Source organism: Mus musculus, chromosome 17 (assembly GCF_000001635.26).
Source record: "Mus musculus strain C57BL/6J chromosome 17, GRCm38.p6 C57BL/6J".
In the NCBI taxonomy this organism is placed as follows: Eukaryota; Metazoa; Chordata; class Mammalia; order Rodentia; family Muridae; genus Mus; species Mus musculus.
Genome location: NC_000083.6, coordinates 6288260 through 6304540, shown reverse-complemented (window position 1 = coordinate 6304540; position 16281 = coordinate 6288260). Strand labels below are relative to the sequence as shown.

At 50.5% G+C, this 16281-nt stretch overlaps 1 protein-coding gene across 8 annotated transcripts in view; it reads right to left on the bottom strand.

The window, feature by feature from the left end:
* Tmem181a (transmembrane protein 181A) overlaps positions 1-16281 on the bottom strand; it is a 51589-nt gene that overhangs the window by 3774 nt on the left and 31534 nt on the right. For 6 of the 8 annotated variants that reach the window (XR_876333.2, XM_030250141.1, XM_030250142.1 and 3 more), the window contains exons 4-15: positions 15468-15555; positions 13863-13984; positions 9507-9617; positions 8739-8819; positions 7214-7313; positions 6559-6689; positions 6301-6392; positions 5121-5178; positions 3547-3649; positions 3088-3139; positions 1238-1320; positions 206-295 (exon numbers count right to left, since the gene is read on the bottom strand). Coding sequence is in view for 6 of the 8 variants with exons in the window: in XM_030250141.1 (XP_030106001.1) it covers positions 206-295; positions 1238-1320; positions 3088-3139; positions 3547-3649; positions 5121-5178; positions 6301-6392; positions 6559-6689; positions 7214-7313; positions 8739-8819; positions 9507-9617; positions 13863-13984; positions 15468-15555 (1111 nt within the window). In the remaining 2 variants the exon portion in view is untranslated. Of the gene's footprint in view, positions 1-205; positions 296-1237; positions 1321-3087; positions 3140-3546; positions 3650-5116; positions 5179-6300; positions 6393-6558; positions 6690-7213; positions 7314-8738; positions 8820-9506; positions 9772-13862; positions 13985-15467; positions 15556-16281 lie in introns of all 8 variants that reach the window. The other 2 variants (XR_003952212.1, XM_030250144.1) reach the window with 2 other exon arrangements.

Here is a 16281-nt window from a genome sequence, read left to right as displayed (position 1 = left end):
TTGTGTTATTAGTCTAGGTGGGAGTCTGATGGATCCCAAGCCCCGTCTGGACTTGGCCGAGGCATTCTGTGAGATTGCGATACTATGGTTCCAAACACCATTTAGCTGCCTTTTGCCTCTGTCCTAACAGAAGGCACAGTGAGTCACAGTGCCCTACACCTGGGGAACACCTGAGCCAATGCGACCCAGAGCCATGGTGACTTACCGTACAGGGCATTCTTCGACGGAGAGTACACAAAGGCCAGCGTGTACAAGTAAAAGTTCAACAGGCCATAGAAAGACAGGAATTCAGCTGGTGTTGACGGTCAAGGGAGAAGCATGGGTTTGGACACACAAGCCCTTTGCCTCCCATTCCCTACAGCCCTTTCCAGGATAAACCAGATGGGGGTCCAGCCCAGATACCAGGACGCCGCAGCTCCAGCTCATGGCCAGGTGCCATAAGGGGCCTCAGGGGCTTAGTGCCATATAGGTTTTTGACTCCTGAAGGACAGGAGGGATTGAGGTCTGCTGACATAAGAAATGCAAACCTGAAGTGTCCTCACCTCTTCCACACACAGACCCCCGAGCACCTGACAGCTGGAGCTCAGTCACAAGGGACACAACAGAAGCCCCGTTCATCCCAACACAGCTGCTGTCCCTCAGCCTGACCTCAGACAGGGACAGCAAGAGCAACAAGCTATGGACCGGATGTGGGCACAGCGGAACTAGAGCTTCAGCGCTGTGTGAGCTTTCCCACAGACTCAAGCTGACACCATGGCGATGCTGGCACCTGGCTACACCTGAATGAAGCTTAGAAGGTGCTCTCAGCACCCAGGACTCCAATCCCTGGCTGGTCCTCGGTGTGCGCTCGGGATGTCTGTCTGTCTGTCTGTCTAAGGGAGTCAACAGCTCTGGACTGACTGGGGATTTGAATCTGCAACTGTTCAGTTTCTCAGGACTGCCCACAAGAAGCAAGCAGCAGAGCACCGAGAATGGTCTAGTGTGGTCATCCTTTTGGATTCAGGCTGTGCAGTGACTCAGCCCTGCTGTGTGTCAGTCTCCTACCTCAGGAGGAGGACGGATGAAACTCACCCTTCCCAGGGCCAACAGGAAGCCAAGAAGGAGGGCAAGCCATGCTTGAGGCCTGCTGAGCACAGGTCAAAAGGGACTGACTGATCCCCTCATAAATGTCTAAGGCTAAGGTGCTAGCCATGAACACAGTGTGGCTCCAAGGCCCAGCTCTCCGAGACAAGGATATAGTTCTGGTAGTGAGCCGACAGTTCTGCTACGAAGTTGTCCTGCAACACTTGTGCTCCAAACCGTAGGTAGAGGATGACGATGCTGAAAGAGAAGAGGGAGCCACCATGTAGAAACACAGAAGGGCTTACCTCAGCAAGACTTAACAAGAAATTTCTATGCTTCTATAGACACACTATTTGACACCCCACCCCCAGTCATTTTTGCTCCAGGGAAAAGCAAAACAAAAAAACCAATGCAACCAAAGAGGAGCGTAGGCCTCTGCTGGGCAGCTTTAGCTTTTAGGGAGTAGAGATCAAGACTAACCAAGTTGTGTCTTAGAACATAGTCCAGCAAACACTGCCTGGGGGAGGGCTTTGTGGATGGCTGCCACCTGTCCCAACAGTGGCTTCCCCTTGATGCCTGCTGACTGCTGACTGCTCACACAGGGCCCTGTCCTCAGCACCAAAAAGGTCTCTAGGCACATGCACCCTTCAGGAAACTTTGCAGGCTATGCTTCCGTGATGCAGTTGACTGTAAATGTGCAGGGTTTGGGTAAATGTGGGTTAACATGCCTCACACGCCCGGGCACTTATGATGGAACGTTTGTAACCGAGGCCATTATAGCTTCCTCCCCACACCCCCTGAGACAGGGTTTCTCTGTGTAGCCCTGGCTGTCTTGGAGCTTGCTCTGTATACCAGGCTGGCCTCGAACTCAGATCAACCTGCCTCTGCCTCCGGAGTGCGGGGATTAAAGGCGTGCACCAGCACCATCCGGCTGTTGGATAACTGATCAGGAGCTGTGGCCCCATTGACTCACATGTTTTGATGACTGGCCCATAGGGAGTGGCATTATTAGGTGTGACCTTGTTAGAGGAAGCCCAGGCTCAGTGGTACACAGTTCTTTTCCTGATGCCTGTGGCCCCAGATGTACAACTCTCAGCTCCTTCTCCTGTATCACGTCTGCCGCATGCTGCCATGCTGCTAGACCTCAGAACTGTAAGCCAGCCCCAGCTAAAGGTTTTCCTTTGTAAGAGTTGTAGTGGTCATGGTGTCTAATCACAGCAACAAAACCCTAAGACACCATCCCTCTGACTTTGTGGATATGTGTGGCCACAAACACCCTGAATCAACTCCATGCAAGGAGATAACAGGGAGAAAGGAAATGAAGTGTTAAATCATCATGAAGTCCCGGGGCTGTGGAGAGGCTTGAGGCCCATCATGTCACCTCGAGGACGTGAGTTCAGGTGCCTGGCACGTAGGTAAAAGCTGGGAGCGTGGGAGTGGCAGAGGGCATCTGTAAGCATTGGGAAGTGAGCTGGGGCATGCAGACACAGAGACTGTCGGATAGCCAGCCTAACCTATTAGTGAGCTCCGGGTCCAGAGAAAGACAGAGAGCTGAGCTAACAAAATAGCTCAGCAGGTTACAATGCCTGTGGCCAAGCCTGACTACCTGAGAGCTGTCCCTGGATCACACATGGAGGAGCGAGCAGAGAACTTACTCCTGCACCTTCTCCTCTGACCTCCACATACATTTGTACCATCCCAACACACACATTAGTTAACATTAAACATGGAAAATGGAAAAGGAAGATACTCATGTTAACCCTCTGGCTCCAGACACACACATGCACGCACACCCAAGCACACGCACACACATGAATACACACCCAGACACATAATGCATGCACATCCAGATACGCACACATGCACGCACACCCAAGCACACCCACACACATGAATACACACCCAGACACATAATGCATGCACATCCAGATAGGCACACATGCACGCACACCCAAGCACACGCAGGCGCACACATACATGAGCCCCCCCTCCCCACACACACACCCTCCCACAGTGAAGTCTTACCTAATAACTAGCACTACAAAGGTCAACGCAGTCAAAAACTTTAACCTGAGATCTGAAAAAAGAAGAAGATGCAAATTCCACTTCACCTCAGAGTTTGACACACAAAAACAAAATCAAAAACAAAAACCAATCCACCCCTGGGCAGGCCCTCACCCTTGCATGCTCTAAGTCTGTTCTACTGTGGCTAGGAAAGGCTACGTACAGCAGGGCCAACACAGTGGTTTCTGGCGAAGGCCTCTCAATCATGTGGCTCGCCCCAGTGAAGGACATTGTTATTAATGATCCTTACAGGTCCCGGGCAGCTCACGTAGCTCTGTGGCACCAGGGGCCACTGAATTCTACTCTAAAGGGTTCTTTCAACACTGCTAATCCTTCTTGAGGAATCTCTTGGCTTCCTAGGGCCAAGGGCTTCTGGGGGTGTGGCCCCTGGTGCCCTATGCTTCCCAGCATGGCACTCACCCACGTAAGGCATATGACGGAGCTCGGAGCATGCTCGCACTATCAAGAATAGAAGGTATAAAATGTACACAGCGGCCACCACCATGAAGAAGACCTTCATGCCCTGGAAAAAAGGAGGTGGGTGAGGTTGAGACTAGGCTTTCGTGTGTCCTCTAGCACCCCCACAGCAATCGACCCAGAGCCTTGGGTCACCCACACTGCCACAGCATCAGGAAGGGCCCCTCAAGCAGGGCACCTCATGTCACGATCACATAGACACAAGCACAGGTGCCTGGCCTAATAGAACCCAAGGCCAGAGTGTGCTGAGCAATTGCTAGCGGCTGATGACTTTGCCTGGGGTGGGGCCTGACCCTTGTGCTACTGAGGACAAAGGTCATGCCAACGAGGGCTGGACCCAGCTGGTCCTCATACAAGTCTTTGACTGTTCTGGGCCTCAGAGTTCCTGAGAAAGGAGGGGCTGGAATGAGCATTCCCTTCCAGTCGGAGGGTGGGAAATCCCTTGCTGAGGGTCAGAGGTCAGTGGCTCTGGTGAGAGCAGGTTCCAGATGATGTATGTCCTCCTCACTGAGCCCCCCTGCCTATGAGGCTCCCGTGGGTAGGAGTGTCTACACCTTTCCTGATCTCTCTGAAGCAGAGCCGCTCTCTCATGGTCACAGCATCGAGATTGCGACTGCAGGTCAAAGAGCAGGGTTCAGCTCCTGCTGTGGAAGAACCCTCAGTCTGGTTGTTTCCTCATCGCGGGGAGGGGCAGGACAACTGTTCCCAGCACCCTGGCAGTCTTTGATCCCTGCAGTATCCTTCAGTAAAGGGTGTGGGCTACCCCCTGTTCTGAGGCCCTTGAAGCTATATCGCAGATGGCCTGGCTGGGAAGGGAAGGGCTTGCTGACAATTCAGGATGAAGTCCTGTCTGCGACATTTGGCCAAGAGCTCTACATCCCTTGTGTGATGAAAGAGATTCCATTACTGCCCCCATTTCACAGATGAAGAAACGTAAGGGGCTTAGTCTCCAGTTGGACCTGTAGTGGCCTGCGCTGCCTACCCTTGCAGTCTAGCTCCTAACTCTGTAGCCTTCCTTCCTGCCTCAGTTTCCCACAGAAATGATGAACCAGGCCAGACAAACACAAAGGCAAGAGCAGACCAGTCTGTAACCACCAATTTCTCTAAACGTTGGACTTTCACTGACTCTTCCTCAACCCAGCCTCCACCCAGAAAACCCCGTTGAAGCTCTGCCCTGCCTACAGCTGGCTCCAAGCTCCCCACCCCGCAGTACTGACGCCCCTTTCTGAGCTAAGCTCCTCCTAGGACACCCCGCTCTGGCCCCTCACCCCGGAGTCTTCCTCCTCTGGTTCCCCAGTACCTAGCGAGACCAGTGTTCGCCCTCAGTCTATCACCCTCACTGGTGAGGTCCTCATGCCTGTGTGGCAAGGACTTGAGCAAGTGAGCTGTCTCCCCAGCCTATATCCCACTCCTGAACTTTCTATATTCCTATCTCAACAGCCATTTAGAAGCTAAACCAGGCACTTCATCAAAGAAGATCAGCATGTCTGTCTGGAGTCTTCATGGATACTGCTTACCTGAAAGTTTCCGGTGTCAACCCGATACTGGTACATGGGATCATTTAATTCATTAAATCTAAAAGGATGATGTTGAAAATACAGATTAATAAGAGCACTTACTCTACACTTCACACTTCCCCCAACTTGGATTTTTCATTTGTCTTTTTGCTTGTATAGCACTTGGTACAACCACTGGAGGATTTTAAAATAGCAATCCTGTATTATACACTGAGAAAGCATCCAGCACTAAGCCGGCAAGGGAACATGCCTACTGTGTCCATGCTCATCAGTGTGGCGAAGGGGCAGGGTTATTAATGCCTTATGTAGCTAAGGCTTATCTTTTGCTCATTGTGTTTCTGTGAGTGCTGTGTGCACATGAGTGCAGGTGACGCTGGAGCCCAGAGCTGTAGGCTCCCCTAGAGGAGTCATAGGTGGTTCTAAGTCACCTGACATGGGAGCTGGGAGTACACTTGAGTCCTCTGGAAGAGTACGCTTAACGGAGCCATCTCTCCAGCCCCAGGGGCTATTTCAATGGCATACCCAGACATGTGAGATAGACGAAGGCAAAGCAAGCCAAATAGATAATAAGTAACTATAAAGTGCATGAGCTTAAATGTCAGAATTAGCATTGGCATGGGACCTGAGCTTCAGGGAAGTAAGTGGCATGTGGCAGGGATGCCGCAGAACGCATCAGGCCACGGTGGCACGAAAGACGCATGAAAAGCCACAGACCAACCACGCTGATCAGGGGCTGAGCAGGGTCTCTGAGGAGCTAGGCAGTGCTACACAGGCCTGGAAGCAGTTAGTCACAGAAAGGGATGTGGGTCTAACTAGGATCACGGCAGTCTAAGCAGGGTCACGTGACTCTAAGCAGGGTCAAGCCTGAAGCTCTGCAAGGATCAGAGTGTCTGAGGTGCATGAGGGGATCGCAGCATGTCTGCTGTCCCAGCAAACCGAGTCATTTCTTGCTGAAGAAGGTTACGATGACACAGGCGTTCTCACCTTCTACTTAGGCTAGAAGACCCTTTTAGTGCAAGCCACACAAGCCAAGCCCAATTCCTTGGATCCAGTTATGTGACTATGCTGGGCAGAAGCTGTCAATTGGGTGAGATGGCAGGGCAGGCAGATTCAGCCTGCCCTCTGTTGTCAGCACTTTCCAGGGCTGACGTTTCACACCCAGAAGCGTTGCGTTACTCACGTCTGCCATATTCCCAGAGTGACAGAAGCCAGCCACAGCAGTCCAACGATGAAGAACTTAGGCAAATAGAAAGTTAAACATTTTCTCTCTCCCTAAAAACAAACAGTAGGGAAAAAGTAAGATATACAGCAAACAGTGTCTTATTCTAACAGACATGCAGAAACCCCAAACGCTTCCACACATTTTGTCCCTGCTCTGCAGCGTGGGCCAGAGACCATCTCGTGGGACCATATTCTGAAGCTCTGTCTGTCTGCTTACCTGGACCCGTATCCCATGATACACGCACAGCCAGAAGAGCAGCAGGGCACACAGGAACAGAGACTGGAAGAAGTCGTCCAGCATCCCCGGGAACCAGCTATTCACCAAGAAGGAGAGTGGGAAGAAAGGGTCTGGAAGGGAGAAGGCGGAACGCTGTCAAGACCACCGGAGGAGGCTGCTAAACAGCAGAGCCCCCGGCCACTCTCAAGCTTAGGGCTCAATATCAAGATTTCCCCTGGTCAGAGCTCAAGGGCAGGTAGCAAAGCATTTTGTTTTCTGAATGTCTGAAAGGCACAGAACAGATTGCAACAGTGATCCTAGCGGAGAGCCATCTGCCCCTGCGTCAGCTCCTCCTGCAGCCCGAGAATCTCCTGCACTGCAGCAAGGGCCTTTTGGAATGGGGACAGAGGAAGAGACAGAGCACGGGCACCTCAGCCAAGTTCCAAGACTGCTGAGCCTGCAGCTTCGTGTCTCTTCAGGATCCAACCATCTGCAGTGGCCTGTGTGACATGGGGCCCAGGAAGAGCACCACGACATACTCCCCCAGGGACTCCCCTCGGGCACTCCTGGGGACTCTGGGACCAGGCCACTCTTTAAAATGCCTGCCAGCTCACAATCCGAGCGGGGAAAGATTGGAGATAAAGACGGCACCCACCATTGTAGAGCAGCAGCAGGGCCAGGAGGACAGACATCCACTTCTGCTCGATGCCCCAGTCCCTCATGGAGAACTTGCGCAGGGAATGTACAAACAGGCACTGCAAAGCAAATAGCCACTGACTGCCTGCTGGACCCCAGCAGGGTGAGTCTCACCCAGTCAGGGAGGTACCAGGCAGGATCCATTGGGCCAGTCACTGCTTAAAATGACTAACGTGGTCCCATCAGTGACAGTGACAGCCAAAACAAAAATATGATTGCTGCGTGTGGCCACGGGTGACAGGGGTCGCACCCTTGCATTTCGGCTTGGGCCGAGAGGCAAAGTCATGCCACCCAGAGGCAAGTATTCTCTCAAACACCTCCATGTGTGTGTAGAGCCCTTGGGAGAAAGTTCTCTAAACAGCTCTCACACACTGTACAGTGTGTTATATCTAGGGCTGTTATCCTTTTTCCCTGTCATCTAACATAAATTACTAATTTCCTGGCCTGTGTGCTGTTTTCTACTGAGATTCAGGCCTCTTCCCCATTTAAGAACATATTTAGGGCTGTGTGCATCAATCTTTAGGCCCTAGGAGAATCCAGACACCAGGTAGTTCTCAAAAAAAAAAAAAAAAAAAAAAAAAAAAAAAAAAAAGCCATGCAGTGGTGGCACACGCCTTTAATCCCAGTACTTGGGAGGCAGAGGCAGGCAGATTTCTCAGTTCTAGGTCAGACTGATCTACAGAATGAGTTCTGGGACACCAGGACAGCTGGGGCTATACAGAGAAATCCTGTCTCGAAAAACCAAAAACAAAACAAAACAAAAAATTCTGTGAGACTTGCTATGAGGGAGGCCAGTGGTCCACTTCATTCTCCATGGCCTCCAGTCAAGGGTCCAGGGCCCTTTTTCTACCACACTTCCTACACCTTTGCCACATGCCTATGTGCTGGTCTCCACGGTGGGTCTCTAACACACCATGCAGCTGGAGAGGCCATCTCCACACGCCATACAGACCTAATGCTACATTCCCCGTCAGCACCAGGTGCAGAGCAGCTGACAGCGGAATGGTGCCATCAGCCACCGAGTAGCACGCTCTGTCTTTACGGCTAGGCTTTCTCAGGACCCTTCTATGCTCTGCCAGTTTCTTCAAAGTGAGTGTGGGCACAGACTTCAGGTCCCAAATGAACCAAAAGCTTGCATTTGCAGAATCGTATCTCTGCAAGCTTTCAAAAGCCCAAAGACTCAACTGTTCAGGACAAAAGAAAGCCACGTCTGCACTGAGACTGTCACTCCAACAAGGGCAGCTCCCTTCTATGAGGGCTACATGGTGTTTACAGGGGTGGGAATTCACTGGACACCAGTGGTCAGCAATGACTCTCACACTACACAGGAGAGAGCACAGAATGACACCTCATTCACTCTTTGCAGCACAGAGCCCCAGTCAGCCCACACTGGGAGCCCCAGCAGGGCTCCGAGTTTGGAGCTGGCAGAGAGCAGCACCACCCTCAGTGACCGAGGCAGAGCCCCTCAGGCAAACGCTACTCACAATCACGATGAAGGTGAGCACCACAAACACGAAGTGGAACCAGATCTCCAGCCGGGAAAACGCAGGGTTGTATGTCTTCCACTGAAACGGGAAATGCAGGGGCGGGGATGGGGTCAGACAGTGTCTGTGTGAGCACGCCTGTGCGCAAGACACCAAGAGGCAGATCTGCACCCGAAGGGGCGACACCTGACTACCAGAAACAGTTCTCCCATGGTGAGGGCTTGGGCAAGACAGGATGACAGAGTGCCCAACGATTAGTAACAATTACCGAGGAGGTTAAAATGCTGCTTCCTTCTGTTTCACATGTTGTAACAAATTTTACTTCTATACTGAAGAACAGATCCAAAATCTTAAGTATCAACATTTATTGAAATGGTTTTAAGTGGTGAATCTAGCAGATAAATTATCATCTGAATTATTAATTTTCTATCAAAAGTCAACCTTCACTAGAAAACACCAATATCTACATGCAAAGAAACAGACTTGTGTGTAAGATCTGAGTGTGGGAAGACTCTCTCTCCTAAAATAAGTAAAGTATGTGAGGACGGAATCTGCAGCCTTAAATCACAGGCAGCTAGCTAAGCGTGGGATGGCTGGCTGGCTGAGCGCACCCTGGCTTCTCCAGTGTCCGGGCTGTTTGATTAAGCGATTCTTGAGTTCTACACACTTAAGCTGGTTTTCCGAGATAAACTGTACGAGACCCTGATGCATCAAACCACCTAACAAGGGAGTCACAGAAGCTGGCCGCTGGCTGCACGGCACACTCACCGTGAAGTTCATATCCTTGATGGGCTGGTTCAGGTGCTCAAACCCCACAGTAACCCTGTACTGTGTGTAATTCAGGTAGCCAAGGTGGGCCACGATGATTTCTGCACATTTCTGAAAGGAGGAGGTCCACGTCACAAAAGCAAGTGAAGAGGACCCCTGCCACCCACAGCCCGGAGCGAATCATTTCAACAACAGATGAGCGGAATGGGAGAACTTGCTGCCAAAAGCTCAGAGAACGCCAGCAGCTGCCAACCAAGGATGGTTCCTAGAAAGCAAGCACCCAATGGGACTTACAGTGATCGGAATCAATCTCCAGCAGACAACTAAATACATCACCTGCATAGAAAAGCTAACTTTGCAGGAACACCAGCCTGGCCAGTCGGTAATCTCTACTGCACAGGAGTCGCAGGCTTAGCCACCACACAAGCATCACAGTCTACATGTCTTGGGCTCCCTATGCAGCGCTGTGACCAGACAGAGTGTGTACCATAGCTGCTTCTCTTCACTTTCAGCTTGCTGTTTTCTACACAGATCTCCTTCCCTTAAGCCTCTCCTCCCCACAACAGAAGCCAAGGCTGTGGGTGGCAGATGTGGATGCTTTGCAGTCTACTGAGTCCCCTGCTCAGTCCTTCAGGATGACTTGGGGCCCTACTATGTAGCAAAACCTCACCCTGGCATGTGGCTGTACAGCCTACAAAGGTCTGAGACCATTCTCCATCACAGCTCTGCTCCAACCCTGCCACAAGGACCTTCAACATTGCTCCGTTATCTGGATAGGAGTCCTTCTTTCACTAACCCATCCCCCAAGCCAAAGCAGGAGTCACCCCAGAGTCACCCTGGGATTAACTTTCTTTTCTTGAGTGGCTTCCCACCTCCTCAGTACTGGCTGCCTGCCCTGCCAAAGTGTGTGGTTCACATACCCAGCGAAGCTAAGCTCCTCCCCTCTCTGCTGCGACTGACAGTCACAGGTGTAGCTAAGGACTCAGTGGAACCAGGACCAGGCACATTCAATGTCAGCACACACCAGCACACCTTCCATGAGACGGCAACATTTCTTAAACATACAAGAATCTTTTCCAATTTTCGTGGGGCATTTTACCATTTTTAAAGATTAATTTATTTTTATTTGTGTGTGCTAGCATGCATCAGATCCCTCAGGGCCTGAGTTACAGGAGGTCGTGGACCCCCCAGCTGTGGGTGCTGGGGAATGAACTCTGCTCTCTGGACAAGCAGCAAATGACCTTCATACAACCCACCTCTCCAGCCAGAGGCGTTTTATTAAGAGTTACAGCTTGGGTACTGGAGAGGTGGCTCAGAGGTTAAGAGCACTGACTCCTCTTCCAAAGGTCCTGAGTTCAATTCCCAGCAACCACATGGTGGCTCACAACCATCTGTAGTGGGATCCAATGCCCTCTTCTGGTGTGTCTGAAGACAGCTACATATAAATAAAATAAATCTTAAAAAACAAAAGTTACAGCTCAAGTTGGATGCACTGTCACAGCCCACAGTGAAGCAACCTGGGGATGTGGATTCCAGGCTCAAGCCACGCTCTGAAAGATTACAAAGCACCTGGCAAAAGGATGGACGCGTCCTCACCACCTCAGGGGCGAGTGGTTTGGGTTTTGTTTTTTTTTTTTCTGTGGTTTGTTTTTGTTTTTTTTATATCAAATTAACAACAAAGGCTAGGGAGGAGGTGGCTTGGTGGATAACGCCATGTACGAGGTCAGCGTTCCCACCTCTGCCTCCTGGGATTCCTTACGCTGGAGAAGAGACTGGAATCCTAGATCCTTAAAGCAAGGCTGCCTATGGTGAGCTCTGGGTGCAAGTGAATGAACCTAACAATATCTAAAGCCAGAATGACTGAGGGAGACACTCAATACCAAACTCTGATCTCTACATGCATGCACAAAAGCATGCAGAAATGCACATACATACAGTTCACACATACATACAGAGAAACGTAAAAACCCCAAGAGGGTGACGAATATCCATCTAACACAAAAAGTCCTTGTTTTCTTGAGGTGGGACCATTTCCCTGCAGCAATAAGGGGATTACAGAGTGGATAACTAGGAGAGACGCTCCCAAATCCTGACTGGTGTAAAGTTATGCAGGCTATCCACGGTGCATCCCAGGAGCAGGGAGGCCCCCCACCCCCAACCCCACCCCACCAAGCCCACTCTCCTTGAGAGGCCTGTGGGCTGGGAAAATGCCTCCGACCTGCCAGCCAGGGTGACCAGTCACAGCAGCCATGGAACTAGTACTCACTGAGCAGCTGTGTGTCCCATTCTGGTGGCCAAGGGGATCTTGCTCATTCCTGCCTGGGGCTGCAAAGATGCTTTTGGGACTTCTACACATGCCATCCTCATTGCTCAACAGAATTGACTTGTGTGTCTTCTGCACACAGGATGGTGAGGACACAGGGGGACCTTGATCCTGGTGACTTTCCCAGAACAGACCGGAAGAGCTTAATCCCCCACAGATGAGAATATATTCCAGAAATGTCTCAGGCTGCTTGCTTAGATGGGAGGCGAGATGGCGGGTGTGTTTGTGTGGGCGTCAGTTACTTCTCCAATGCCATCTTGTCTGTGACAGCCATGGCTGGGGTTGCTGAGGTGGAGAAAGGGCCCTCATCCGAGTTCTAAACCCTCTGAATCAACAGGAAGGAAGCAAGAGACGAGGACTGGCCAGTGCACAGTCATTCCCTGTTCAACGCTCTCCTTCCCGGGAGAAATCAACTGTATTTTTACTGAGAGTAACTCGGCAGACTGCATGCGGATAAAGCCACACACAGGCATCTGGATAAAAGAACACCAGAGGGCTTCTGGATAAAAAAAACAGCTTAGATCCTGTTCCTTCTACTTAGCATCTGTGTCAACCTGGACAATTGCTGTGACCTCTTGAGGCCTCTGTTTCTTCTTTTATAAAATAGAATTTGATAGTAGCTCCTACCCTGTGGACCTCCTGTGAGGATTTAATGAGTGGCACAGAGAAGGTCCTCAGCGTGAGACCTGGCAACCCATGCCAGCATCGCTTGTTTAGCGAGTCCTCTCCTCAACTCCTCCACGCCCTGCCTGTTCTGACCCTCTCCAAGGGCTCCTGCTGCAGGAACCTGTTGAGTCCCGATGTGGCAGTCGCAAGGATCGGGGTCTGAGTTGCTGGCTTCTTCTTCTTCTTTTTTTTTTTTTTTTTTTTGGTCTTTCTAGACAGGGTTTCTCTGTGTAGCCCTGGCTGTCCTGGAACTCACTCTGTAGACCAGGCTGTCCTCGGACTCAGAAATCCACCTGCCTCTGCCTCCCAAGTGCTGGGATTAAAGGCGTGCGCCACCACTGCCCGGCAGAGTTGATGGCTTCTGAAAATATAGTATCGACAGATAACGGAGTGAGAGTTCATTCTTATGTGGATCCAGTGGCCACACACTATATCCCACCGCGGAGGCCTACAAAAGTAGTCCCTGACTCCAGGAGGCCTGGGTACTCTGTCCCCGCTCACAGATGGATCAGAGCTTTCAATAACCAGTATAACCGACCCGAAGCCATAGATAGCAGGACTAACCCTAGAACAGAGGGCAGAGGTTCACCCGAGACTTGGTCCTCCATTGCCTAGGAACAGCAGTCAGCAGGTGCCCTACGGGCTCGGGGTTTGTGGCTGTGCATGCGCATGTGCATGTGTATATGCATGTTTGTGTGTGTGATTATGTAAATTAAGAGGCTTCTGTGCCGACCAACAGAGGACTGGGGAAAAGAAACACGCACGTATACAAAGCGGAGTTTATTAACAATAAGGAAAATGACATCATGAGGTGTTTGAAAAATGGATGTGGCAGAAAGCCTTACACTCAGCAAAACAGGCCAAACTACAAACGATAAACAGTGCCTGTTTTTTGTTTTTTGTTTTTTTTGATTTATTTATTTATTATATGTAAGTACACTGTAGCTGTCTTCAGACACTCCAGAAGAGGGAGTCAGATCTCTTTATGGATGGTTGTGAACCACCATGTGGTTGCTGGGATTTGAACTCTGGACCTTTGGAAGAGCAGTCGGGTGCTCTTACCCACTGAGCCATCTCACCAGCCCAGTGCCTGTTTTATATGTGGGACCTAGACTTAAAAATTATGTACCAGAGTTTCCATGTGTGTGTGGGGCTGTGACATGGAAATACCTGTCAGGGACGGGAACAGAGGAGCCGAGACAAATGACAGGGGTGGGCAGTGGAGGGGCCAGGGGCCAGGTAAGTGAGGGGGCGGTGGGAAAGGGGATGAATGCGAGCCAAGTGTGTGTGCAAATTGCACGTGGACAAGCAGGTCTGTGACGCACTTGCGGCTCATGACTGACTGTGGAGACATGAAACACACTCACCCCTGCACACGTGAGGGTCCTCGTCCGGTTGTGAACCTTGTTATGGATGTACGTCGTGGTTCCATCTTGAGACACACCATCGACCTTCACTGTCATGGTGAAGCTGGTTTGGATGGATGTTTCTACAGAGAGAGAGAGAACTCTGTTACCTGAGACCACATCGGGCAACTCGCAGCAGCAGAGCCTCCTGCCTACAGGCATCCACAGAGATCTGGGAAGCACCCCGCCCGCCCTCCGTGCTGAGAAGGCTCTGCTACCTCCCACCATTGCTGAGGGGCCTGTGCTATGTCAAACCTGCATCGATGACCCATCTGTTTCACCTCACATACAGGTGCAGGGCTATAAAATTACCCCTTTTCACTCTTCACAGAGATTCTTCAAGTTATACCAAGATAAAACAAATCTCTATTTCTTACTAAAATTTGTCTAATTATATTTTTAGTATAAAACAGAGAACTGAGCTGTTGAAATGGTTCAGTGGATAGAGAAGCCTATGGCTAAACCACCTCAGCTCTACACCAAGAATTTATTTACATGGTAGAAGAGGATCAACTCCCTCTAGCTGACCTCGACCTCCACATACATACACACACACATACACACACACTCTCTCAAATAAATACATGTGGTAGATTTTAAGAGAGAGAGAGGTGGGGACAGGGTGGGGACATTTTGGAGAGATGGTGTGGCGTTCCCAAGGCTTGCTGCTTGGGACTGGAGTTCAAATCCTAGCACCTGCATACAAGTGTTCCACACACGCCTATGACCCTAGCACCGTGGAGAGAGGAGACAGGAGGATCGTTGAGCCTTTCTGGCTTTCGGGAAGTGTGAGCCCCAGGTTCAGGGAGAGATCACGCCTCAAAAGAACAGGCAGAGGGTGACAGAAGGTCCAGATGTCCTCTTCTGGCCTCTGTGTCAGCAGCAGATATGCACCCTCTCACTCACGTACACACAGATATTTAAACAGCAACAATAACTCAAAAGTGGCTTCACAAAACAATTAAAACCCCACTCAAATAACCATAGTTAACATCTTCTGCGTCCGTCCTTTCCCTAGACCGTCATCTAAATACATACATCCTGATGTAAAATTTACTTTTGCTTTTTCTCACTTTTTTTTTACTATGATCAAGGGATTGTTTTCTTTCTTGGATTACCTCAGCTGATCAGAAACCAGCCTCAGTTCTCACCAGAATGAAACACAGCTTGCCTCACAGAAGATGCAGAGGCTTGTCTCTGTCAGCAACGGTGCCCAGGACTGGGCTGCTCCCCTCTCCCACTGCCGACTGAACAGGCCCAGCACGTGCAGTGGTAGCCCTGGCTTCTACCCCACGATACTCCCTCTCCCCAAGTCAAACTGTCCACACGGGTACCGAGCATCCCTAGGGATCCAAAGCATGCCTTGGGGTGTCAGGACGCGATGCTTTCTCAGCTGCCCACACCCTACAGACGAGCACCCTGGCTCACCTTGGGACGCATTTTTCTAATGTAAGGCGTGGCCATCTTCCTACATGGACCTGATAGCATGTGCCCAGACAATGTAAAGTCTTTTCCACCTCTTTGGAGTGAGAGTTTACACTAAAAACAACAAGCCACCCCAAATACCTTCTGAGGGCTCCAGCTCCACAACGCACATCAGCCATAGTTGTTGGTTATATGTGGACAGTGGGTTTGAAGGTATAACTGTCTTTAGCTGAAGCAGAAGGAAAAAAAAAAACAAAACAAAGTAATCACATGACCTGTTCACACACTCCCTGAATACCTCATCATAAAGTATAAAACAAACACTTTGCACACAGCTCAGCTTTCAAGCCCTGACAGAGCTGGGTCAGCTTTCTCTTGCAGAGCACAAGGAACTAGCTTCCTACAGAGGCCTGGCTGCACTGCCTTCGTGCGATGGTACAAGACAGCAGAGAACTGTCCATGTTCACAGTATCCTCATCTCTGTAGTACTGTGATTGGCTGTGGACATCGCATCTCTGTAAGCCGTGATAGGCTACAGATGTCGCATCTCTGTGGTGCTGTGATTGGGGTCAGACATCGCTGCCTGATGTCAACCTGCCAGCGGAGTTAACTGAGACGGCTGGCCGTGTGACAATGGTCATCTACAGTGTCTGTCTCCTGTAAACACCACAGTGGTTTCCCATGGCCAAGGCTGTGGAGGAAGCTGGTGAAGGTGCCTACCTACGTTCCCACAGCCAGAATTATTTGAACGCTTCATCTGCAGAGGTGAATGTCTTGTCTTGTTTTCAGGCTAACAGAGTCTCTACCAAACTTTCTGGGACCACACTTGTCTGAAAGCCATTGGGGAGTGAAAACTATTAGACAGGAAAGTTGTCTTTCTGAAGCAGAATGTTTTTTTTAGAAGCTCTGAGTTCCACGGGATGACCGTTACTCTCCCTGTCACAGAGAGAGACCC